Raw genomic sequence first — 23833 nt, forward strand, 5'->3', positions numbered from 1 at the left:
TCGTCGAATAGTATTTTTCTTTCATGCTTCTAGGAATGACGCATCGATGTGACGATGCTTCCTTTCGAGCACTATCTTAAAACTGCTGGACCGCCGATATGTCGATCAATTGCTTGGCCAGAACTATCGTGACCGACTTCGTTTATTGTTCCCATTGATATCGTCAATTAGTCCACCATGATTACAACACGGCATACTGTTGGCTTAGCGTTCTTAGCTGCTCTTGGCTATGCTACCGATGTCAACAACACCGATCTTGAGCCATTGCGGTTCACCAAGAATGGTACTTTTCAGATCGCCATCTTCTCCGATATGCATTTTGGACAATGTGAGTTCGTCAATTGACGGCGAGAATTGCAATTGACCCTCGGTTATAGATGAATCATCAACAGGTCCTGAACAGGATCGCAATTCTGTTGAAGTGATCCGCAAAGTCCTCGACTATGACAGGCCTGATCTGGTCGTTCTGAACGGCGATCTCATCAATGGAGACTCAACATTTGCTCACAACAGCACGCATTACGTTGACATGATTGTTGAGCCAATCGTCAACCGCAGCTTGACCTGGGCATCTACATATGGCAATCATGACCATAACTACAACATTGCTGGCGATGATATTCTTGAGCGCGAACAACTGTTCCCTGGAGCGCGCACGCAGAAAATGGTTAACAAGAAGTTGTCGGGCACAACAAATTACTATCTGCCTGTATACCCCTCGGACTGTACCGATACTAGCGATTGCAGCCCCAGCCTCATCCTATGGTTCTTCGATAGTCGCGGCGGTAACTATTATCAGGGATCTTATCAGCCAAACTGGGTTGACCAAAGTGTTGTTGATTGGTTCAATGAAACAAGTATCGAGTTGAACGACAAGTACAACAAAACCCTCCCTTCGCTAGCATTCGTCCACGTTCCAGTCAACGCCACAGTTGCACTCCAAACAGAGCTTGGAATCCGGAAGAACTACCAGCCGGGCATCAACGAGGATCCTCCGGTGTTTCAGCAAGGAGCAGGGTGGTGTGAGAATGCAGACCCTAACGAGACTTGTGACTACGGAGGCCAGGACGTGCCATTCATGGAGGCTTTGGTTACTGTTCCTGGAGTCATCGGGCTATTTTCTGGTCATGATCATGGAAACACGTGGTGCTATCGCTGGGATAAGAAACTCGAAGGAATGACGGTCGAAGGCAACGGTATCCATCTGTGCTATGGACAGCATTCTGGGTATGGCGGTTACGGCGATTGGATCCGCGGTGCACGAGAGATCGTTGTCACAGAGGATATGTTGGAGAAGGGGGACGTAGAGTCCTACATTCGTCTCGAATCTGGCGATGTGGTTGGGCGGGTGACGTTGAATTCGACATACAACGACGACTACTATCCTGCTACGCCGAACACCATGACCTATATGTCAGAGGCGTTAAGTGGCAGTAGCAGCGATGAGGAAAGTGCTGCGAGGTGCATTCTGTCAGGGTCTGAACTCATGACAGCGATTGGGGGGTCATTGGTTGCGATTGCTTGGTTGTGCTTTTAATCTTGAAGGCGTTGTTTAGATGAGTCACGACGATATGGATACCCATGTTCTTTTACATACCATAAAATCATTTCTATAAATATGACATATATCCCAAGTTCACATGCTTTGTCGTTTACTTGTAATCCTCTAAACCTTACTTCATATCAGTATCTGATTTCTGTGTACCCAGCATCATTTTCATAGCTACGGTACTAGGCCTCAGTGGCCAGATCACATGTACAACTACCATCAAGCTCTTTTGTTCCCTCAGTATTTCATCTTGGAGTAGCTTCTTTTATGCATCACTTTCGATGCTCCTCATCAGAACTTTCGCTCTCGATCGACTGCCGCAACATCTCCACATCCTCTTCATCAATAGACTGCCCTCTTGGGACTGACTCCTCATGATGCGTCTCGTGACTATGCAGTCTCATGTTTACAAACATAAACCAGAGACCCAAGTCATACATGATTCGCAAGATGCCACCCACCAAGAACGCAATCCAGAACTTCCCAGATTCAGCAAGCCCTCCAGTCAGCGAAGGACCAGTGGCCATGGCCAAGGTTCGGAGTGTCGAAGTGATTCCCATGACAGCAGTGCGCTCTTCAGGCTTGACAACAGCCGCGATGAAGGCTGCTCTGGGTGCTTGATCCATGTTGTTGAGACCCATACGGATGAAGAGGAGTATGACTGTGAGAACCAGACCACTGGGTAGAGGGAAGAACAGAACTGAAATTGAAGACGGCAGATGAGTAAAAACCATGGTGTTGATAAGACCTAGATGACGAGATAGAGGTCCTGCAAAGACTGTTGAGACGGTTGCCAAGACTTGGGCTGATGAGAAGATGTTTCCGAGGGAAGTCTTTGAAGGTGAAAATTTGTGATCGAGGAAGTAAGTCGTGAGAGATTCCGAAACCATTCCATCGGCCAGAGAATCGATGGTTAGGAGAAACCATAACCGGTACATGACAGACCTGGTACCAGACGAAACGCTTGAAAAGCGACTGACTGGCTCAGGGGGATTTGCTGTCACGGACTGTCTTCTCCTCCGAGCATCTTCCTCTTCCTCCATGGATTCGCGTAGAAGCCCTTCAGCTAGTTCGTCGGAAGCTTCTGAAGAGTCATCGTGATGGGCTTCCGTCTTATTGCTCATGACAAACGCAAACAAGACATTCAGTGCACCCATCAGGATGTACACCCAGAAAGTCGCATGGTATGCCCTCACAAGATTCCATCCCTCTCGCTTTGTCATGTTTTCGACAAATCTTCCTGCCAGCGCCGCACCCCCTGCAGCACCAAGACTCGAACTGGTGATGTACCAAGCCAAGACATCAGCTCTCGTTTTCGGGGTCGTGATGTGAGACAGCATAGACTCTTCGATGGCTCGGAACGGACCAAAGTCGCTTCCGCTCGCGCTGACCACACCAACGACAGCAGCGAACAGGAGAATCCAGAAATTCTCAAAGACAGAGAATATCGCACCCGAGACAGCCATCAAAAAGCCACCCGCCACCAATACCCTCCGCCGACCAAGCCCATCTGCCATGAGCGTTACAACCAAACCAAGCACAACGTCACCCAACAGCGTCAAACTCATGAACAGGCCAATCCTGAAATCAGAAAAACCCAGTTCCGAGAAGAACTGCGCTATCGTAAGCGTGACAGCCTTGAATGCAAACATGCGACATGTCCGTGAGAGAATAAGCAGCCAGGCATCTCTACCAGCAGAATACACAGCAGAGATTCCCGACTCGTGGTACAACCAGTCAGCTTTTTGACCAAGCGATGATCGTTGTGTTGCCATTGCGTGGGCTATTGAAGTTGAGAAAGAGAATATGAATGATCGCGTGCTCGAATCGATATGATATGGATTGTTGCGGGGTGTCGCCGGTCGGAGTTATCGGCACCGTGATCGGCGGTGTTTTTCACCGAGTTACTAGTTCTGGCATCATTGTGACCTCGCTTACATTTTCGCATTGGGGAATGAGTCAGTATCAAGAGGAAGGAAGAGGATTTCCGGGTGATGAGTCGGAAGTAGTATTCGGAAATGGAGCGGAGATCGAATGGTAACGAGGAACGTTGCAGTGCTGTTGACATGAAAACCTTGTTAGCGACAAGGTTACTTCGGTGAGGCTCTATTCAGAAGGTCAATTGCGCATGGATCAATGACACTAGCAAAGAGATGACTAGTAAGAATCGCAGTATTGTATAGCAATGCCGTGAGGGGTCCAACAGACCGAACGAAATGAACGGCACTTAATCCGGATGCTCAGTTCGACTTGGTGCACTTTCATTTTTGGGAAAGATTGTGGATTGCATTTGCAGATTCGTTTTCAAGAATCCAGACCTTCTCCCCGAATAGCTCAGCTGGAAGAGCGTTCGGCTGTAACTGATATTGCCACCGAAAGGTCACTTGTTCGATCCAGGTTTCGGGGATTCAATTTTTTGCATCTTCTTGCTCTTCATCCTCAAGCAACAGACGCACATATCTGTTTTTTTTCTTCTTCAATCCCTGTCACTCATTTTCATACTCGGTTCAGCTTTGAAGTCGACCCTTAAGGTCTTATTGATTGCCAGAAGCTGCAGCCGCTAAAGTTTAGCGCACCCTTTCACTGAAACTGCTGACCCCGCCCGTGATGCTGACTCTCGACTCTTGAGTGCTCTTCAAGAACTGCCATCACCCATCATCACAAGGATGGCTTCATCCTCAGAATTACCGACTTGGTACTACCGTGTTTCTGCGGCAGTTAAAAAGAGAAATGGCGTTATACTCTGGGACTTTGATGAAGATATCTCCGACCTTGACGAAATCAATCCAGACGAGACTACAACATACAATGGACCTAATGCAGCAGATTACCATCGCTTAAGAGAGAAGCGGGAGGAACGCAAGAGAGAGCTTTTCCAGCGCAAAGAAGATGCAAGAGGAGACGAGAAAAATAAGGTTGGACAAGTGCGGGCTGCATATGAAGCCTTGGAGATTTCCGTGTCCAGAAGCCAATCAACTCAACTAAGTCCTATCGACAGCCAGTTCGATCTTCACTGTATGGACTACTTTGACTGTTTTTATGATCCCAGTCCGCACGGCTACCAGAGGAGATATGTCAGGTTCGAACACGAAAATAGAGATGAGGCGCACAGCGGTAATGTCACCGGCCGGTTCTGGCTTAATCCCAAGGTCGACTTTGAACTTGTCCCATTCAAAGCCCCGAAGTGTTCAAGCCTTGAACATAAGGAGATCTACACCACCGACGGCAGATTCTCTATGATACTGTAATTCATTGACAAAGATCACCCGATCCTCAGAGCAAGCCGAGATCTTGTCTTCTGGGGTAATTCACAGGATTCGCCAGGCCCTGAAATGTTTATATTCATGGGTGTTCGCAATGATTGGGGGAAGCAACTTCAGGCATTTGCAAGAATGTTGCACCCCGTGAGAGAAGCCTTCATGGGTCAACCACAACGATGGGGGTGCGCCTGACGTTTGTTGCGAGGGCAGACCAGCCAAAAGTTGCCGTGCTTCGCCTCAGTCGTCCTTTCAGAGCTCAACTTCTGTCGCGTCGCCAAGGTCAAAAACACAATTTACAATCATCGACAAATATGTCGACTCCAACTTCTCCTTCCAGCGCTCTTGCACCTTCCGCGAAATTTCTCTCGGTGCAAGGCGGTACCCTCTGTGAATTTTGTCGCGATGGCAAGCCGATCCAGCCAATCCGCACCAGAGCTCTCTCAGAACTCACCAAATCCTCGCGTTACTGCGGACTTTGTGCAATGTGGCTTGGGGCCCTTGAGTATTCTCGTCAAATCCTGAGAGTTCGAAGCCAAGATACCGTACTGAGACAGCATCCATTAGAGCAAAACGTCGGTGATGTGACGCTTGTGTTTCTGAGTTCTCCAAAACGGCCACCAATTGTTTGGCCGGACGTCGGACATGTTTGGGCGGCTCTCGATACGATCGATATCAATGGTTAGTTTGGGCTTGGATGGCCGATTTGAGATACACCAGAGCTGACTAGCGAGTGTAGACGGGAAAGATATCAGCATAAAGCCGTTGCCTGGATCCGATCAGGCTGAGACTACTTGGAAATCGGTCAGAGAATGGCTTGATAGATGTGAAAAACATCATACAGATTGCAAACTTAAGAAGACATCCACCTGGAAGCCAACTCGACTGCTCTACATCTGTAACACAACGGCTGCGCTTCAAGTCCGCCTTGTCGAGGGCCAGGATATATCCGACGATGTTGAGTACCTGACCCTGAGCCATTGCCCGGGTGCAGGAAACACTCTTCAGCTTACTCGCAGCAACATCAAAGCTTTTAAATCCTCAATTCCTGTCCATGAGCTCTCCCGCGTCTTCATGGATGCCTGTAACACCACTAAAAGGCTGAGTCATGAATATCTCTGGATTGGCGCACTCTGTATAGCCCAAGACGACCCTGCAGATTGGCAACATGAGGTCGGTCGTATGGCTTCCATCTATGGGAACTCGTGGCTCAACCTCTCGGCTGACGGAGATGAGGCTGTACACGGGCTATTCTGCCCTTCCGACAAACGAGCCGCCCGCCCATGGTACCCAGTATACATACATCGTGAATGGGGCGATGGGTTCCCCAGTAATTATTGCATATCCGAGTTTCATAACTGGTGGGAGCGCATCTCAGACTCAGAGTTAAATCGAGGAGCTTGGGCTCTCCAGGAGCGTGTTCTAGCGCCAAGGGTACTGCATCTGGGGCTTGAACAAGTTGCTTTCCAGTGTTGCTCGGACGCAGTGTGCGAACGACTGCCATATGGTGACCCGACGATAAGGCATGACACTGCCGTATTGACTTCACTGAAACGGTTTGTTCTCAACGCACGAAACGGAAATCTGTCTCATCTGACTCCTGAGAATGTTTTTCGGAACTGGAATCAAGTAGTTCGAGCCTACTCCCAGGGACAGCTCACGGTTGCGGCTGATAGGCTTGTTGCGCTGTCAGGCCTTATTGATGTGCTCTACCCCGTCTTTCAACATATTGTGAAGTCTGTAGATCAAGTCGAAGATGGCCGTGAGAAATATGGTACACAGGATCGGGTAGATTCATCCTGCCCTAGATATCCAGGGCTCTTTCTCGCTGGTCTATGGCGGCCATATGTCGAGAGGCAGTTGGTATGGCGAGCAATATCACGCAAATATTTATTCGAATATGATGGAAACACTCCTTCAGCACCTGGGAAACGCTACGACGATTACATTGCTCCAACATGGTCCTGGTGTTCGATCAAGGATGCCATCATCGAACCACAGGAAGTGAGGTCAGTGGATATTTACTTCACCAAAGTCATCGATACAAGTATTCTCCCTCTGAATCAAGCAATACCTTCTAGTTGGTTTGAGACACTGCGCCTCCACTGGCACATTTCTCCGTCTGCGGTGTTCTTACCCACCTATCGTCGAATTGGGGCCCGTGAGCGACATGAAACTTGTGGACTTTGGAGCCGCGACTAGTGAGGGAGGTCATGGTGATGAATTGATCGAAATTCAAAGTAAAAACTACTGGGATGTGAAGTTTGATCAAGAGGCTATAAACTGCAAGTCGGCCATCGCGGTTCCCGTCTTTGCAAACATGGCGTACTTCACCAACCCCGTACATTGCCTGGTTCTGGACGAAAGACGGGGTGAGAATTGGAACCGATGGTACATACGAGTTGGAGCTTTCGTCATCACTCATCCTAATGATGTGCAGAGATTCTGGAAGGCTATCGATGACTTTGATGAACGTATGCCGGAAGGGTGTGAGAGACATGATGGGCTGTACAGATTTAAGGAACTGGAAAGGAACAAGTCTAGGTATGTGAAGATGGCTGAGGTCTTGCAACGAAGTGTTGAGATCAGGTAGCTTTGCTTGTGCTCATCTCATGGTGCTAGATCGAACATCAAGGCTCTGAAATTTTGAATGTGCAATCCAGGGCAAAGTACGCCCAAAAGGGAACAGAACTAGAGGCAATACCCGGGGGGGAAGTTCTGCGGCGATGCATTCAGCGAAGTCAATCATATTCAATAGTGATACTAAATAGTAGTATGCCCTTAGTCCTCCCTATCTTTACTCGTCCTTGTAAGGATCGAAGCCCTGAACACCATCACCAGCAGCCGCCTTGAGCGAATCACCAAATTCATCATCCAGCTTAGGTCCAACACCACCACTCCAGTTCTGCAGCATCTTGTCTCGCAGACCAACATCAGGCCAGTTATCCCAGCCAACAAGAGGAGCCTTGAAGAAAGACCCAGTAGGGTTCTCGGGGTTAGCCCGATCATCGTCGTTGGCGAAACGGTAGCAGTGAGTTCCGGCACCGTCCTTGTGATAAACGAGAAGAGGGGTGCTTCCGTCGCTGGGGAATTGGTTGCTTGCGCCGTCGTATTTGCCGTGGCATGAGGGAGCTACGCGGACGACATTGTCGCCTTGGGTGAAAACGACGATGTTCTCCCAGTCGTGGCGATGGCCTCCGAGAAAGCTGCCACCAACGGCTTGGTCTTTCTCATAGTAGGTCTCATACCTTTGAGGTTCAATGTTAGTATGTACACTAAGATGAAGAAACCCTCTTGTTTGAGGTTGAATAGAAAGACTTACATAATGGCACAGAAGCCATTGTTGCAACGCTTGCGAGAATAGGTGTTGCTGTTATCAAGCTGAGGGGGATCACGACAGTCTCCCTGGGGAGTACCAGTGGCACCGTGACCAGGGTTCAAGTTGCCATCAGGATCGATGGCGGCGGTCTGGTAGCAGCCGTCGCCGTCGAAGTCAAGAGCAGGCTGGAACTTGTTCTCAATGTCAGAAGCGCCTCCAGGAAGGGCTGTGAGAACGTCTCGCTTGGACACAGAAACGGGAGATGCCTGGACTGAGGCCAGGGCACTCAGGAGGGTGGCGGCGGTGATGAGCTTGTTCTGCATGGTGGCTGTTTGTTTGATGTTGTGGTGGGAGGTGAAGATGTTGGTGAGATGGGAGTTAAAATAAGGGGGATGGTGTCGTATTTATACCTGTTTGAAGCTCTTGGGGACAGGTTCTCGTCTTGAATAGATCAGTGTTTTACGACTCACTACCTTGATTGCGGCTCGTCCATGGATGCTCAGCTCAAATGCACATCTCAGGCAAGCACGTTGCACCCATGTTGATCATAATCTTGTCAGGATCTTGCTCGTCATAAGCAACAACGTCGGCAGAAAGTTATGCACTTTTCGGGTATATCACTCAAGATCATCTGCCGGCAGTGCTAGCGGATACGATCTGTGTGCTGTGATAGGCCAGTCAAAGTGCATCCTTCCAGTCTATCCACGGTATACTTTGCTGGAAGGATTGTTTCAGCACTCCCTGCTTGAAACGGGTTGGAGAGTCCATTACATCATGGCCGATTCTCTGCTGCAGAGTCGGGTTTTCTATGCTGAGGCGGGTTTAAGCCAAGACTGATCGACAGGCACGTGGGTCGACGGGACGTTTGTGAGGCTGCGTAGGATTGGAGGCAGTTCTGCTACAGCGCGATTCTTTGCGAGAGCCAATAATTGACGTTATTATTGTATAGGAAGCCTTGAGAACACAAAAATAATGCGGTCTCCATGCGTTTCTACAAAGCTCACGTTTATGGTGACTTGTTGTCTAATAGTTGTTGAGGCTGGGTTGTCTTCTTTGCTGCGCATGGCTACCTACCTACCTGGTGTTAGTGGCCTGCTGTACGAACATTTCTGCCTTACAAACTGATCTGACGTCAGAAGTGAGCTACAGAATCGAAATAGGCAAGTCGTGTTCTGTTTCAGCTCCACTCCCTCGCTGATCAAAGGCATTGAATGTCACTCTGCAAGGGACCTTTTCATCCCGTTCCAATTTGGACTAAACACGAAGGATGCTGACATTCATGCATAAACATATACCGACGGCAATCAGATTTATTGTCCGACGTCACAATCAAGGCCACGATCATCGTAGGATTCTTTTGTCGTACCAGGCGGAAATGCCTCGGTCAGCAACCCCCCTGATTGATCGGCATCAGCTGCACAGCCTTGTGAGGGATCGGCAGATACCTGGATGGATGCTCGGGGCCGAGTGCTGTGCCGCCCTGTTAGTCCGTGTCCTGATCACAATGTAACCCATGGCGATCGATCACTAAGCTTAAAGCTTGATGTTGACAGCATCCTAGCTTGTTCTGGTAATTCAGTTACTACTCCATGTCTACGCAACTCCTTCGACACGCAGAAACCTGTTATTTGGCGCATGCAATATTATGTTTGCAAGCTTCGGAAAACAGCCAACCATCGGTCGTAGATCTAGAATTGACGCCTCGCTCTGAAGTCAAAACCCCGTACCGAGGTATCGGATTATGACAATAGCTCAACTCAATGGTGCTCCAGAAGCAGCCAGAGTCGCATAGAACAGTTTTGTCCTCCCCATGATAACCATGCGTCCTTTGCCGGCGAACTGAAAGTTGGCTGCATTGACTCCTGTGTAAATCTTTCCAATGAGCTTTCCAGAGCGATTCCAGACATGCACGCCATCGCCGCAGCCCGCGTACACGTTGCCTTTGGAATCACAATGAATTCCTGGTCATAAAGATCAGCATACTTGTTGTCTTTTAGAGCACGGCCTGCTAGCAGTAACAAATATCCAATTATGCTTACCATCCGGTAGACGAGCTGCTGTGAAAGCAAACGTCTTACGACTGTCCCATGTACCATCTTCCTGCACGTCGAATCGGTAACTATCATCACTATCAGAGGTCTGGCCCTTACTGCTAGAGTCAAGACTTACATAGAGGCGGGACGAGTGTAGTTATGCCCGAATAGTGCATTGCTTATGCCAGTGTCTGTAACATAAGCATGGAGTCCATCGGGCGAGAAAGTGAGTCCTGTCGTTCGCTAACCGTCAGCAACTAACTTGCATAAATATTACAGCAATTCCCGTTGCCTCACCATTTGGAGCGACGAAACCATCCGCAACAACAGTCAACGCTCCAGTGTCTGGGTCGAGGCGATAGACTTGGTTTTGCAGTCCAGGCTCGGGGCGGAAGTACTGCCAGTAGCCATACATGGTATCTGTGAAGTAGATATCGCCGTTGCGCGGGTTGACGGAAACATCATTGAGGGAGTTGAATTGCCTGCCAAAGAAGTTGTTCACAAGGGCTACAATGGCCCAGTCAGTACTTTTCACAGCGCAGAGATTTGAGGAAGTCATTACTTGTTGTATTGTATGGCGCTTCGGGGTTCATCAGATACAAAGCCGAGGGTATCTTCTCGCCTTGCCCTTCGCCTGCGAAGATGATCTGTCCCTTATAATTCGTTCCGCCTGCGATGTATGAGCATGCGTCACTTATCCAACATCTAAGGACTATACTTACCATTGGGGTTGATGACTTGCGGATCAGAATCTACCACCATGATCTTGACTTGGTTCTCAGTGTGCGATCCATTCTTCAGAGCTTCAGCTTCTGCCAAAGAAATCTTTTGGATTACAGATGACTTTGCAAGTCCTGTTCCAGCATCCGGATCGCCTGCATTCTGCACGAAGAAAACTTCTTCAGTTGGAGGGTTCCTATGCAATTCCGCGTTAGTGATTACCGAAATGCTAGGCCGTTAGGTTTACGAACCATACAACAGCTTCGTGGAAAATGGGATCTTTTTCTGAAGTAGCAAGCAATGTCAAGGTTGGATTGCTTCCAATTATATCAAGGAACTCCGCATCGTAAACATGAAATGGTCGTTCAGTCAAGGATTCATAGGTAACTCCTGACCAGAGGAACCTCTGTCACCGTGTCAGCACAGGTCGCAGCCACTCTTATGCTAGCTCACAGTTGTAGCATTAGCTTCTTTCGGTGGAGGGACATGCTCCAAAACATTGAAGCTCTTCTGGTCGATTATCTGGGCCGTAGCTGGTAGCTTGGCAGGGTCGATGACAGTAGGCTTTGCCTGAGCCTCACCGAAGAGGCCGAGGCTATAGGGAAGTAAGACGCCAATAGCAAGTACTCCAATTGCCATAGTGGTAGTATTTAGGAACCAAGATTGCTGTGTTTTGCTCGTTTCTTGTTGTCCAGAGTCATATCGACTCTTTATTGTCGATGTACCCCGCTTTGTCGACATTTCTGAATCCTTGTTCTGCCTCTTCGAAGGTTGTATTCGGGGTCGCGCCAATTGATCGGCAAGAAGGAGGGACACTGATGATGCAGGATAGCTAGGCTTTTCCGTGGGTACAGCCGATGTTGGTCTAGGTAAGGTAATCTCCCAGTCGCGGTCGCACAGATGTGAAGCCAGCTCTGATGCGATGATACTGCGGGGAAGATTGATGTGGTCCAACGAGAGACTATGAACTCGGGAATGTCTCACAAATTATTACCAACTATTGGACTTTGATAGAAATTGATGCGAAATGAAGAGCGCGAAACAATGTCATGAATATTGAGGCTATATTCGAGGTTCGTTCGGTCCATACGGAAAAGCCCGCATTCCGACTACCGAACCGAACCAGCGGGAAAAGCAAGACCGGGGCATTTCCGACGAAGATGGACCCTACAAAGAGAAGCTAGCGACATTTCATGATCTCTAGCATCGAATTTGAGATAACCTTGTGTTCTCTACAACATCCCGAAAAATCGGTCTCTTCGCTGCGGCTGTTCAGTGACATCCTCTATTTAGCATGTGTCCCCACTGAAGCAAGCTGGCTCTATCCACAAGGTGAGAATAAAGCAATGCGGCTCGTCTCGTGTCTCATGATGGATGGAAAGCACACTCAACGAAGAGCAAGGATTCCATACTGCTACGGAACAGCAAATAGCACGATACTCTCCAGCGGGGTACTGAGGCACGTCGTGAGAATTTAGTCTCCTCTCAGCACTAATTCGACAACGTAAGCGACGATCATGGCGCAGCGAAAGGAACAGCAATTAGCGGGGTGATGATGTTGACTCCAACATCACATTGCTCATTTCTGCACCTTCAAAGAAACAGCATAATGCCCAAAGTGTCTCCATGGAAGCAACGAAGCGACGGCCTCTGGAGCCGGCCGCTCATCGGCCCCGAGCGCATGTTCGATCAGTGGCTCGAGATCGACGGTTGGACTGAATGGATGGGCGCTGTCATCTTCACAATTGCTCCGTCTTACGCGTCTCATCTGAACAGCAAAGACCCCGTTGAGACTTGGTTCAGCAGAGCAGTATCGCGCCTTTGCCTTGAGAAGCCTTCCCTCCTCGCAGTCATTGAGCGTGGCCAAGATGAGTCGGCGGTCGCAAAGTCTCGGGACTTCGTCTACCGTCCTCTCACATCAGACAATGACTTATCCGAGAGGATTAAGCAGAGGACTACCGTTCTGCATACCGAAAAGCCAGCTCAAGAGGGCCTGAAGTTACTCACGGACGACTTCTACTCGACTCCAGAGAAACGCATCAGCCTGGAGCTTGGAGACCATTTGATACACATATCGATTGTTTCTTCGTCCTCTGAGGTGGGGACTTTTGCTCTTGCAATCCGTTACAATCATGCACTGAACGATTTCTGGAGTGGTGCGGCTATTCTCAATAACCTTCTTAGCAAGCTTGCGGACGGCCTAAGTACTACCCAAGTGCTACCACTTTCATACAAAGATGCATCCCACTCTTCTCTGCACCCTTGCTATCTGGACTTTCTTCGTGATCCTATTGGAGATGCTCCGTTAGATGCCGAGTCTCAAGCAAAGGCAGCGCAGCTTCTTGGAGCCAATCTCGGTAACATCACTCTCTGCCCTATCTCGCAAGAACCAGCCAAAGACCGACCTGACACCGAGTATTCGGTGAGAAGGAAGATTTTGTCGCAAGAGACAACGCAAAAAGTCTTCAAGGTCTGCAAGGAGCACGGCTTTACTGTGACGGCACTATTGACGGCCTTGCAGGCGCTTGCACTCCTCAAAACCTTTCCTCCGGAAGATGTGTCCCGAACCACGGCGGCACCTATCTGTGTGAGCAACAGGCTGCGGCAGACATCTTTTGGCGGTAATCAGGATCGCTCAGCTGCTTCGAAAACTAGATTGAGCGAGATCTGTCAAGAAGCAGCCTATATCGGGCCCGTCATGGCAACTACTTTCCTTGTGTCTCCCTTTGACGTGAGCCCATATCTCAAGAGCCAGGATGCTCCTATCGGCGACGACAATTGGAGGAAGATTGTTTGTGAAGTTGCGCAAAATATTGGTCGAGCAACTGATGAGGCGGTCAAGAGTAATCTGAGTGAACATGTGGATTGGACTCAGGGCCCAGCTGCCTTTGGTGGTGTTGCGCACGCCATGGAAGCGATGAAAGCCGGTCTGCTGCCTTCGTAAGTCTGCTTGGCATTTATCACTACAAAGCTCCTGGCTAATCATTTCTTCTTCTAACAATATCCATAGACCGCCTGGCATGTTTACTCCTCTGTCATCAGCAGGTCTTTTGGACGGACATCATCTCCCAGGGTCATACGGATCTCTAGATCCAAATGACAAGCCTGCACTGAATATTGACGACTTTTCGTTTTATTCACGAGTTAGCAACTTGTTTGGGCGTAAGTGTAATATTCTTGCTTTCCTACACGTCGTTCTTGTTCTACAACGAAACTAACTGATTCATACTCAGCTCAAACATGGGCTTGGACATTTGCAGAGAAGCTAAACATAATTCTGGTGATGCCTGATCCGCGAGTTCGCTCCGTTCCAGATATTAAGTGGTGGAATCTATTTAATGAGATGGTTATCAAAGTAGCGGCAGAGGGTTCGTCTGATGTTTAGTGCTTAGTAGATGAAGCTTACAATCCAAATCGCCTCGGCTATAGTCTTTCCATTGTGTAGGGCGCACTTTTGAAGTCCGATCACTAGCCGGTGAGAGAGAAGTATGTGTGTGTTGGCGTAGCGTTGGTGAAATCCAGTATGCATGATTGGCTCGCCAGTGGCATGAGAGCCTCACAGTCAGATTCATCGCAACACTGCACAGTCAGGAATAGATGGTGCTCTATTGGCATTGCGACTCACCACTGAACATAAAGTACAGGTCGCAATAGGACTAGAGAATCTTCTGAAATAAAGCACGATATATATCAAAGGACTTGGCAATCGATGCTTCGCTGTGGCGCCAACAACAAAAGGCGGGGAAGCTATCTCGACTCGGTCAGATTTCGCGCCCTTCAGTGTCCTTCACGTAATACCCGCAAGCCGCTCCAAGCCGCATCGGACCTATAAAGGCGCGATTCCCTAAACTCAAACTACTTGCCACTATACACGAAGCTTGTAGACTCCAATGAACTCTTTTGGCCCCCCAGACCAAGGTGCAGAGCTAGACTCGTTAAGCTCTACCTTCCAAGCCGCCTTCGATCGGATCTTCCAGGCTACCCAGAAGGTCAGCGAAGACCCTCTCTTACGAGTAGCCGGAGGAACTGAGGTCTCTCAACTGAAAGCAATCAGCACTCCTGGCGATGCTCACTCCGTGGAGGCAGCCATTGAGGATGTGTTCACCATCTCTGACTATCGAATGCGAATGAACCATCCCAAGTGTTTCTGCTTTGTTCCAGCACCTACCTCGCCACTTTCTTGGATAGGTGATTGTCTGTCTAGCGCTTTCAACTCTTTCGCCGGATCGAGACTGCAGGGCTCTGGTGTAGCTATTGTTGAGCAGACGCTGCTGCAATGGCTGTCAGCCAAAGTTGGACTTCCAGATACGTCTGGAGGTATCTTTGTCTCAGGAGGCTCTATGGCAAACATGAGCGGCATGGTACTTGCAAGGGAATGTATATTGGAGCCCGATACTGAACACCTGGGCGTCGCATATCTCTCTGATCAGACACACCATTCTGTCAAGAAAGCCCTCCGCATCATTGGTATCAGAAGGAGTCAAATTCGAGTTGTTCCAACTAATGAATGCTTTCAAATGGACGTGAGTGCCTTGAAAGATGCTATCAAAGCGGACCGCGAGGCTGGTCTGAAGCCATTTGTAATAGTGGCGACATGCGGGACAACAAACACTGGGAGCATCGATCCATTGGAGGTGCTCGCCCAGTTACGCGATGAGGAGAAGATTTGGCTCCATGTTGACGGTGCATATGGCGCGTCAGCTTCCCTGGCTGCAACTCGAAGCTCTGTCGCCAACGGTCTTGGATCGGCAGACAGTATCTCTTGGGATGCACACAAATGGCTGTTCCAAACATACAGCTGCAGTCTCATCCTTGTAAGAAACAAGATCAGCTTGGCCAAAGTTTTCAACAACGACGGCGACTATCTTCGCGATGCTCTCGATGACGAAGAGATGCCCAACTTTTGGAACCTTGGCATGGAATTAACACGTCCCTCACGAGCGCTGAAATTATGGTTCACCCTACGAGTCCTCGGCGTGGACAGATTTGGGAAGATGATTGATCACGGGTTCCATCTGGCAGAAATTGCTGAAGTCGAGATTTTAAAGTTGTCAGATTGGCAACTCACAAGTCGAGCGAGTATGGCGATAGTGACATTCCGATATGCACCTGCGGGAAAGACCGAGGAGAAGTTGGATGAACTGAACGCTGCGATCTCAAAACATTTGGTTGAAAACAATATTGGGTTGATTCTGACTACAAAGCTACGCGGGAGAGTCGTTCTGAGGATCTGCTCTATCAGCCCAGTGCTTGGCGGGGACGAGATGGTGGAGGTTATTCGGCAGACTAGCGAGGTTGCACAGCTCATTTCTAAACAGTGCAGTCAATAAGCACCTTCAATTGCATTTCAGACATGTCACCTATTGAATGGATGCACAAACTGTATTTTGCAAACCGATGATACAGGCTGACTGATGATTATTTACGGGAACAACAGTGAATATGTCAGCTTACAAATGTCCAAGGTTTCACAAGGCCCGCATTCGGAAATTCCGGACACCGCAAATGTTCCGAAGTCCAGCTGCCGTCTTGTTGAGGCCTTCAACCTTATCTCGGGTCTCAGAATTGCACCATAGCGCGCGGTAGACTCCGCGATGTAAATGGTAGTTTGTCAGCCCCAGATGTGCCACAAACACCAGCCAAGAACACTGTCGGGTATTTATCTAGACTTTGCATTCCATCGTAGCCTAGCCCGCTGTGGGCCTCAATTCATCGACACAACATGTCAGTCACGAAACCCATCCTCATCTCAGGCTCCGGCCTCGCTTCATTGCTACTGGCGCAATCTCTTAAGCAGTCCAAGATCCCTTTCAAGATTTTTGAGCGCGATGAATCTTTCGTCTTTCGCGCCCAAGGGTACAGGCTCCGTCTTTCAGTGGAGGGTCTAGACGCTATTGAATCTGTTCTCGATAAGAAGACATGGCAGCATTTTTGGGATGCCTGCGGCAAGACGGGCGGTGGTGGATATCGTGCATTCGATGCAGTCACTGGCGAACAGACTGAGCATGTGGTCTCGGAGAATCTCTCATCGCGAGATGGCAAGATTGTTGGTATTGCCAGAGGTGACATGAGAAGAATTTTCGCAGAGGGTTGCGAAGATTACATTGAATGGTCCAAGAATGTTACAGGCTACGAATTAACCGACGATGGTGTTCGCGCCATCTTCTCTGACGGGACAAAGTCCATCGAAGGGTCTATGCTCGTCGGCGGTGAAGGCATCTACTCAAAAGTTGCGAGACAAGTCTCAGGTGGGAAGTTGAAAGTCTACGACACTGGCGCGAGGGGTATTCACGGCCAAGCCCCCACGACAGCATTCAAGCAGCTCGGCGAGGGAGTCTTCCGACTCCGCGACGATACACGGCCCGACGGCCACGCCTTTCTCATGACAAATGTTCGCTCGGGAGATATGAACAACCCAGATGTGAGCTTTGGCTGGACCATGGGCGGAGCTCCAGGTGTCATTCGCGCGCCGAACGACAACTACGCGATTGTCGGAAAAGTCGCCGCCGACATCGCAAAGTCAATTGCTAAAGACTGGGACCCAAAGTTCAAGTCTCTAATCGACAACATGGATGAGAGTGAAGCTGCGTTCTGGAAAATCACCTGCTCGACGCCTTCAGGTGTCCCCGAGTGGAAGAATGAGCCTCGCGTGACGGTCATAGGCGATGCAGCTCACTCGATGACACCCGCAGGCGGAATTGGCGCTAACACGGCTGTTCGTGATTCAGCGCTGCTTGGACGATTGCTGCGTGAAGCTGGCGGGTACAGTGCGGGTGTCACAGCTGCTTATGAGAAGGAGATGAGGGTCTATGCCAGTGAAGCTGTTCATCAGAGTTACTCCATGGCTGCGCAGGGTTTTGGGATCAATATCGATGAGGAGACGACCCCAATTGTCTGAAGAGTTAATTGAGTGCGGGGTTTTGTGTTTACGAGCGGGTTACATCATGACGTCAGACTGAGATCTCTCTCGATTAGAGAGCAAGATAATTAAAGCTTAACCTTACCAGTATAAACAACAGTCAACTACATAGGTAGGTAGTTAACTATTAACAAAGGATCAATAAATACAAACAATTAAACAATATGCATATAAATAGAATGTGACACTAAGAAGTAAGCCCGATCGACTGTTCTATTGTGAGACATCGGATTGTGGCATGGTATCGGGAAACGCGGCGGCATTGCGTAATGCTCTACGAATCACGTGAAAGCTGATGATCTCTGCACAGCCAGCAGCTCCTTTCATTTTATTTTGATCTGGTCTGACTGTCAGCAGCGTTTCACGTCTCTCATCTGCCTTCTCCTCTTCATTGTATCTCTCCTGTTTTGTTTGATGTAACTACCATGATTCAAATCACATGATTCTCTTGAGCTGTTGCTCTATGACCGGTTGATCTCCTACAGAGTTTGCGACAAAACCCTCAAAAGACGTCTCAAAACTTACGAACCTACTCCTGGACCATTCTCAAACATCATCCGGCGCAAGAAAAGGGGGTTTTGAACAAGAATTGACCATGCGCAACGACAATTGTTCAACGCCACCAGAAAACTCGACACGCTCCAATTTTGACGATACTCGTTAATTCACAGCAAACAACGATATCGCGCTGGTCTCGAGCCTGCATTCACTCGCTTTTTCCACTGATACAGCCAGAAGTCAATCGATATCCCAACAATCAACACCATCCAAAGTCAAAGTCAGAGTCAATTCCTCAAACGTTGCGATGCTTCGGCCTTGGCGTGATGACGCCTCCAAAAGCGGGAAATGGGTCAGCGTCGTAACCGCGCGCCATCGTCTCGTCAAAATTCTTGGCGTTTTCATCTGTTTCATCTGCGCCCTCACGCTCTGGGAATTCTGGGCAGATCTTTCTGTCGCCTACAAAAGAGTCTCGTCATCAAGCCTCACTCAAACTAACCAAACTCAATCCGACTCTTCAACCACGCCAAATTTGAACCCTATCTCTACGAGCGGGCCTCAATTTACTGGACCGACTGAGCAGACGACGAAATTCTGGGAGAACCTTGTCACGGAATTCTACGCAGCGGAACCTCATGGTGATAAGATCAAACCGCCCAATTCTCTATCGCGCGACAAGTTTGATCCTCATGGCTCAAAGGCGCAGATACACACGGACTGGTTGGAGGTATCTGATGAGGAAGTCGAATCATTGAAAGAGAATCATGCAAAGTTTGTGCAAAGCCTTCGGCACTTGGCTCCGAAAGTACCGTTCAAACGCAACACCAAGGGTATTGTCATCACTGCCAAAGGATCAGCAGTTGGAGTAGCAGCGACGGCCATACGGATGCTACGACATGTTGGGTCGCGTTTACCCGTCCAGCTTTTTCTCGACTCGGCAAGCGAAGCTGAGCACGAACAGTGCAACAATACACTATCCAGTATGCAGGTGCAATGCTTGAATATGGACGATTTCTTAAAGTTGCCTGATACAACATCCGTTAAGCAACCCACGATTGAAAAGTATCAGTACAAGCCCTTGTCGATTCTCTTCTCCAGCTTTCAAGACATCCTATTCCTTGATTCCGACGCCTTTCCAATTCGAAATCCCGATCATCTCCTCACCGTGGAACCGTATAAAAGTCGCGGACTTGTGACATGGCCCGACTTTTGGCTGCCAACGATATCTCCCCTCTTCTACAAGATTGCTGGAGCCAAGGCGCCCAACGTTACTATCGACTCCAGAAGTTCAGAATCCGGAGTTATGCTATACAACAAAGCGAGGCACGCAGACAGTCTCTTGCTCGCGGCATACTACAACTTTTACGGGCCAAGGTTCTACTATCAACTTCATTCGCAGGGTGCTTGGGGATCAGGCGACAAGGAGACTTTCATGCAGAGCGCGTTGGTTCTAGGCAACCCCTACTGGCAGGTCGCAAAGCCAGCTACGCTGATTACTGATGAGAAAATCAACTGGGGGAGCGGTATCTGGCAGGCTGATCCTGAGCAAGACTGGAAGCTGCAAACACAGAAAGGACGAAACCAAACAACCGTATCTACACGGAAGCGAAAACAAAGGATAACCGAGGACGAAGTCAAGATTACGAGCACAATGTTTGCCCATCTCAACAGAGTCAAGTTCGATACTAGGCATCCGAGTCAGGTGCTGGAAGACCTAGTACCTGAGCGTCCAGACGGAACTCTATCGCGACTCTGGGGAGACGATGTGGACAAGATCAAAGACGTCGCTGGATTCGATCTTGAAAAGGCCATATGGGAGGAGGCTATCAAGGCTAATTGTGACCGAGAGTTGATGGAGGAATGTGACAAGATACGAAAGTATTACGAAGCAACGTTTTAGATGGGATGAATCAACGTTCACACGGCCCTAATAATAATATTTATTTACATTGTCATCATAGTCTATCCAGAATACATATTCATCTTCATTTTACAAGCCCAAAGATATGCTTGTTGTTTACTTCTTAGGAGCATACTTGATACCGGTGTCTGGGCAAGAGCTCTTGCTTCCATCAGGCTCAGTAGACACAAACTGGCCGTCCTGCAGCGAGCCCTTGACGTTGAAATGGTACCAAACCTCGCTTAATGAGCCATTAGAGCAGCCAATGGTGACACGAGCGCCATGGTGTTCCGCCAAAGCATCCACAATCTCATCGGCAGTATAAGTCTTTGTCGTGGAAGGCTTGATACCAGCCTCAGCGAGCCACTTGTATGTAGGAAGAGTCTTGAACAGGGAGATGGTCTTCTTGACGTAATCAGCGGCTTCAGCGCCAGTCTCGTAGTTGGTGTAGCAGCTTGGCTCGAGGGTGCTGATGCATGTGCCGTGCTTGTTGAACTCGTGCTCCCAGAGAGACTCGTCATTGCCGTCTTGGCTGACCCAGTACTTATCCATGTAGGACACGGTCTTTTTGCCGAGGAACTTGGTTACGAGGTCCTTGATGTCGGTGTACTCGCGGGACTTGTCACAGAACTGGGGATATGTGCCGTCGCAGTAGTCGGGCCAGAGACCGTGAATGGTCCAGGAGTCTAGAAATTGTTAATTCATAACATTGAGATGATGAGTTGTTGGTTGTATGTACCATGAGGTCCAGCTACGGGGTCGCTATCCCAGAATTGAGTCTGAAGAAGCTGGCCAGCGGGAATGAAGCAGCAAGTGTCTTGAACGGCAGTGGTGTTGTGACACGACAGAGGAAGGTCCTTTGAGCAAAACTCAGCGGTGGGCTTACCACCAGCAGAGCAAGACTTAGCCTGCGCTCCAGCAAGGTAAAGCGCAAGAGGAATGAGGGCCTTGATGAACGTCATTTTGAAGCTTATAATTAAGATTGACCGACAAAAGCGAATAGTGTTTACGAGAAATACAAGCGATACTTATATTCGACTACGAAATACACGTGGGAGGCAAGTGAAATGTTTATCCTCTCTAGTGTCGGACAAAGTCGACAGATGAAGCAGTTGTGTACGGAGCAGACAAGGTGGTAACGCTGATAAGCAGCGATCTGTATCGTCAAAGAACCCCACGTGTATTGTATGCCAGATTATTACCAGGACCTTTTGTCGCAGCCAATGAGGAAACGAGGTGGCCCATTGCTGGGTGTTGATCGGCGACAAAGGGGCCTCTAGTGAAGGGAGATGTTGCAGATGTCGGCCAATGCCGTTGGAAAGGCTTTGTAGCATGAACATTTTGCACTTTTATAATCTTGTGAGGTTTTACCATTCGAATTGAGAGGGCGAGTCGTGTTGTATTGTTGATGGGAGTTGATCAAGATTGAGGGGACAGATTGATGGATCCTGGTCGATCAATGCCGATTTATCCGTCAACGGTCAACAGTATTCAATTGGGAATGCGGAATTGGCCATCTATTTTTGTACTTGCCTATAAAGGCTACCGAGCATCCACACTCAATTCATTCATTGTGCAGACTACAGCGATGGCTGGACGATTGCTTAATCGATGGTCGGATGGTCGGGCAGGTTGACAACCGATCTGCGGGAATACGGCTGACAGATCGGACCAGTCTCAGAAGGTCAAGTTGTACTGGCGATGAAATAATGCAATGGTGAATCACTGGCGGCTTTATCACTCAATGGTGTCTCGGTTAATTGGCGGGCACGTACCGTTGGTCAGCCACTTTTGCCCGTCCGGTTATCGGATGGACAAGTGAATCAATCGGCGTCGGAGTTTGCCGCTATCACGGACAGCACCGACCGCAGACATAGCTAACGTCCAAACCAACGGAGTAAATTCATCCGCAATTAGCGTGGCCATCAAGCGGCGTTTATTCCGCCATGGCCTTATCTTATCTCACTTCACAGCGTGCGTACCTGTGCACTGTCATCAGGGAGGAAACATTTCTCTGCAAGGTTTGTGAGCAAATGCATGAGCGGCATAGAGACATCATCTGACATGAATGTATAAATGGAAAAAAAGAAAGCAATTGTCGCTGATCAGTAGTCATGAGGGTCGTTAGACTCTAAGTGATATTTTTGGCTCCCTGGTGTAGGGAACTTTATCAACCTCAAACACTCTAAACATTTGCACAGCCGCATCGTACCTTGTACAAGATCGGCAATTGCATTTCGCATTGCGCATTGATGCCGTCGATAACTGCGTCTATGCACAAGTTATTTTAAAAGTTTATCATGTTGGGATGAAGGTTGATTGATGGCTGTCAGATCCCTCATTTCAAGCAGGCCATCGAAGGAACGTGAAGCTCAAAGCAGTCTGTAGACACTGAAGCCATCTTCCTAGCCTCGCGTATTGACTTTTTCATGTCCCCAGTAAACAACGCCAAGGTCATAGGTTCGAGCTCTGCATTAAACATTTTCCTGTTTCTTTTCCTCGGCCTTGGCAATTGAGATAAGATAAGTCATGTTCAGCTCAGGGGCAGAGCTGGCCGAAATCCGAAACGAAACCCCCGCCATAGCCGTGGTAAATTCTCCGATCGTCTCCAAGAATCCTCCATCCCTTTTCAGGTACCTAGTTGCGAAGAGTCACCCTCTAAGGCTGAATGTCACAGGGCCGTATACGGATACGTTAAATGATGAGCTCGCTTCAAGGGTGAGCTTCGTGCCGTGCCCACTGGAAATTTAATATCAGATCATGAATGAGTCGCTGTCTTCGCTTGTCGGCAACAGCGGATCACAGTCCCATTGTCATGACTTTTGAGGATGCATCCAACAACTAACGAAGGCACGTTAGCCCATCGCTGACAGAACTGCGCAACGAGAATCATAGACGGAATAATAGAGTTTTTTGTCGTCTCAACCTTGGTGACATCTAACATTAGAAACATAGCATAATATACAATGCCGTTCTTCTTCCGTTGCAATGCCATTGTCGTCAACAAAACACAGAAATGCATGACTGTAGGGTAGCATTGGATCTTGACAGAGTAGCATCCTTGATCCTCTTCTTCTCGATTGAGAATATCAACAAGACCAATCGGGCATTCCTTTCGCCAAACATTCTATTCTCGTCACCATCATCCATAGTTTGTTTTACCATCTCAGGTGAAAACGCAAATGCCATCCCTGCCATGATGTGATCGCTCAACAGCTCTACCTGACAGCTCCAGAGCTGTTCTGTGGCTGCGGGCCGTTTGATGCCCATTGCGCACTAGAAGCTACCCACTGATTTCTGTTTCAACCTCTTGTGGGAAATGTTGCCGAGGCAGCAATCAAAACGAGACGGATCGACCGGGGAGAGTCCACTTTTCGTCGATCCGGCATTGGTCTTTTGTTCAGGTGGTGGCGTTCTCAGCTAAATGCATTTAAGATTGCGGATGGGGTACTTGACCAACTGAACTCACTATCTATAGAAGAAATCACCTGAAACGAATCTTTCTGGAACAAAAACTGAAACTAACTATTCCCAGAGAATCGCGGATTTGCGCCTTGACTCTACGCTTTGGCATAGCGCTTTTCCCACTACGGTAGACGGCCCTGTATCCTGGTCGTGATTCTCGGCCGTTTTTTGCC

At 48.8% G+C, this 23833-nt stretch overlaps 11 protein-coding genes, besides 1 other annotated feature; 7 read left to right on the forward strand and 4 right to left on the reverse strand.

The window, feature by feature from the left end:
• Window positions 1-177: 177 nt before the first annotated feature.
• On the forward strand, window positions 178-1537 carry FFUJ_11542 (related to DNA repair exonuclease SIA1; the record flags this gene model as incomplete). XM_023570453.1 has 2 exons in its annotated part: window positions 178-328; window positions 378-1537. 2 exons carry the CDS (start codon window positions 178-180, stop codon window positions 1535-1537), a joined length of 1311 nt encoding a protein of 436 aa, XP_023437563.1.
• A 284-nt stretch (window positions 1538-1821) lies between these two features.
• On the reverse strand, window positions 1822-3324 carry FFUJ_11543 (uncharacterized protein; the record flags this gene model as incomplete). The annotated part of the gene is made up of 1 exon (XM_023570454.1): window positions 1822-3324. The coding sequence occupies one exon, from the start codon at window positions 3322-3324 to the stop codon at window positions 1822-1824; it is 1503 nt and encodes a 500-aa protein (XP_023437564.1).
• Window positions 3325-3872: 548 nt separating this feature from the next.
• Window positions 3873-3956, forward strand: a tRNA (tRNA-Tyr).
• Window positions 3957-4215: 259 nt separating this feature from the next.
• FFUJ_11544 (uncharacterized protein) lies at window positions 4216-4797 on the forward strand (the record flags this gene model as incomplete). The annotated part of the gene is made up of 1 exon (XM_023570455.1): window positions 4216-4797. The coding sequence occupies one exon, from the start codon at window positions 4216-4218 to the stop codon at window positions 4795-4797; it is 582 nt and encodes a 193-aa protein (XP_023437565.1).
• A 323-nt stretch (window positions 4798-5120) lies between these two features.
• On the forward strand, window positions 5121-7008 carry FFUJ_11545 (related to tol protein; the record flags this gene model as incomplete). XM_023570456.1 has 2 exons in its annotated part: window positions 5121-5487; window positions 5546-7008. 2 exons carry the CDS (start codon window positions 5121-5123, stop codon window positions 7006-7008), a joined length of 1830 nt encoding a protein of 609 aa, XP_023437566.1.
• A 595-nt stretch (window positions 7009-7603) lies between these two features.
• Window positions 7604-8448, reverse strand: FFUJ_11546 (uncharacterized protein; the record flags this gene model as incomplete). XM_023570457.1 has 2 exons in its annotated part: window positions 7604-8054; window positions 8129-8448. The coding sequence occupies 2 exons, from the start codon at window positions 8446-8448 to the stop codon at window positions 7604-7606; spliced, it is 771 nt and encodes a 256-aa protein (XP_023437567.1).
• A 1429-nt stretch (window positions 8449-9877) lies between these two features.
• FFUJ_11547 (probable lactonohydrolase) lies at window positions 9878-11517 on the reverse strand (the record flags this gene model as incomplete). XM_023570458.1 has 8 exons in its annotated part: window positions 9878-10086; window positions 10165-10244; window positions 10295-10391; window positions 10456-10665; window positions 10721-10828; window positions 10881-11074; window positions 11130-11284; window positions 11332-11517. 8 exons carry the CDS (start codon window positions 11515-11517, stop codon window positions 9878-9880), a joined length of 1239 nt encoding a protein of 412 aa, XP_023437568.1.
• Window positions 11518-12487: 970 nt separating this feature from the next.
• On the forward strand, window positions 12488-14263 carry FFUJ_11548 (uncharacterized protein; the record flags this gene model as incomplete). XM_023570459.1 has 3 exons in its annotated part: window positions 12488-13818; window positions 13889-14040; window positions 14112-14263. The coding sequence occupies 3 exons, from the start codon at window positions 12488-12490 to the stop codon at window positions 14261-14263; spliced, it is 1635 nt and encodes a 544-aa protein (XP_023437569.1).
• A 505-nt stretch (window positions 14264-14768) lies between these two features.
• Window positions 14769-16208, forward strand: FFUJ_11549 (related to aromatic-L-amino-acid decarboxylase; the record flags this gene model as incomplete). Its single annotated transcript, XM_023570460.1, has 1 exon — window positions 14769-16208. One exon carries the CDS (start codon window positions 14769-14771, stop codon window positions 16206-16208), a length of 1440 nt encoding a protein of 479 aa, XP_023437570.1.
• Window positions 16209-16600: 392 nt separating this feature from the next.
• On the forward strand, window positions 16601-17776 carry FFUJ_11550 (uncharacterized protein; the record flags this gene model as incomplete). The annotated part of the gene is made up of 1 exon (XM_023570461.1): window positions 16601-17776. The coding sequence occupies one exon, from the start codon at window positions 16601-16603 to the stop codon at window positions 17774-17776; it is 1176 nt and encodes a 391-aa protein (XP_023437571.1).
• An 826-nt stretch (window positions 17777-18602) lies between these two features.
• Window positions 18603-20195, forward strand: FFUJ_11551 (probable MNN2-type II membrane protein; the record flags this gene model as incomplete). Its single annotated transcript, XM_023570462.1, has 1 exon — window positions 18603-20195. The coding sequence occupies one exon, from the start codon at window positions 18603-18605 to the stop codon at window positions 20193-20195; it is 1593 nt and encodes a 530-aa protein (XP_023437572.1).
• Window positions 20196-20312: 117 nt separating this feature from the next.
• Window positions 20313-21157, reverse strand: FFUJ_11552 (related to ribonucleases; the record flags this gene model as incomplete). XM_023570464.1 has 2 exons in its annotated part: window positions 20313-20881; window positions 20935-21157. The coding sequence occupies 2 exons, from the start codon at window positions 21155-21157 to the stop codon at window positions 20313-20315; spliced, it is 792 nt and encodes a 263-aa protein (XP_023437573.1).
• Between the last annotated feature and the right edge of the window lie 2676 nt (window positions 21158-23833).

The sequence above is a fragment of the Fusarium fujikuroi genome, chromosome FFUJ_chr11 (genome assembly GCF_900079805.1).
Source record: "Fusarium fujikuroi IMI 58289 draft genome, chromosome FFUJ_chr11".
NCBI lineage: Eukaryota > Fungi > Ascomycota > Sordariomycetes > Hypocreales > Nectriaceae > Fusarium > Fusarium fujikuroi.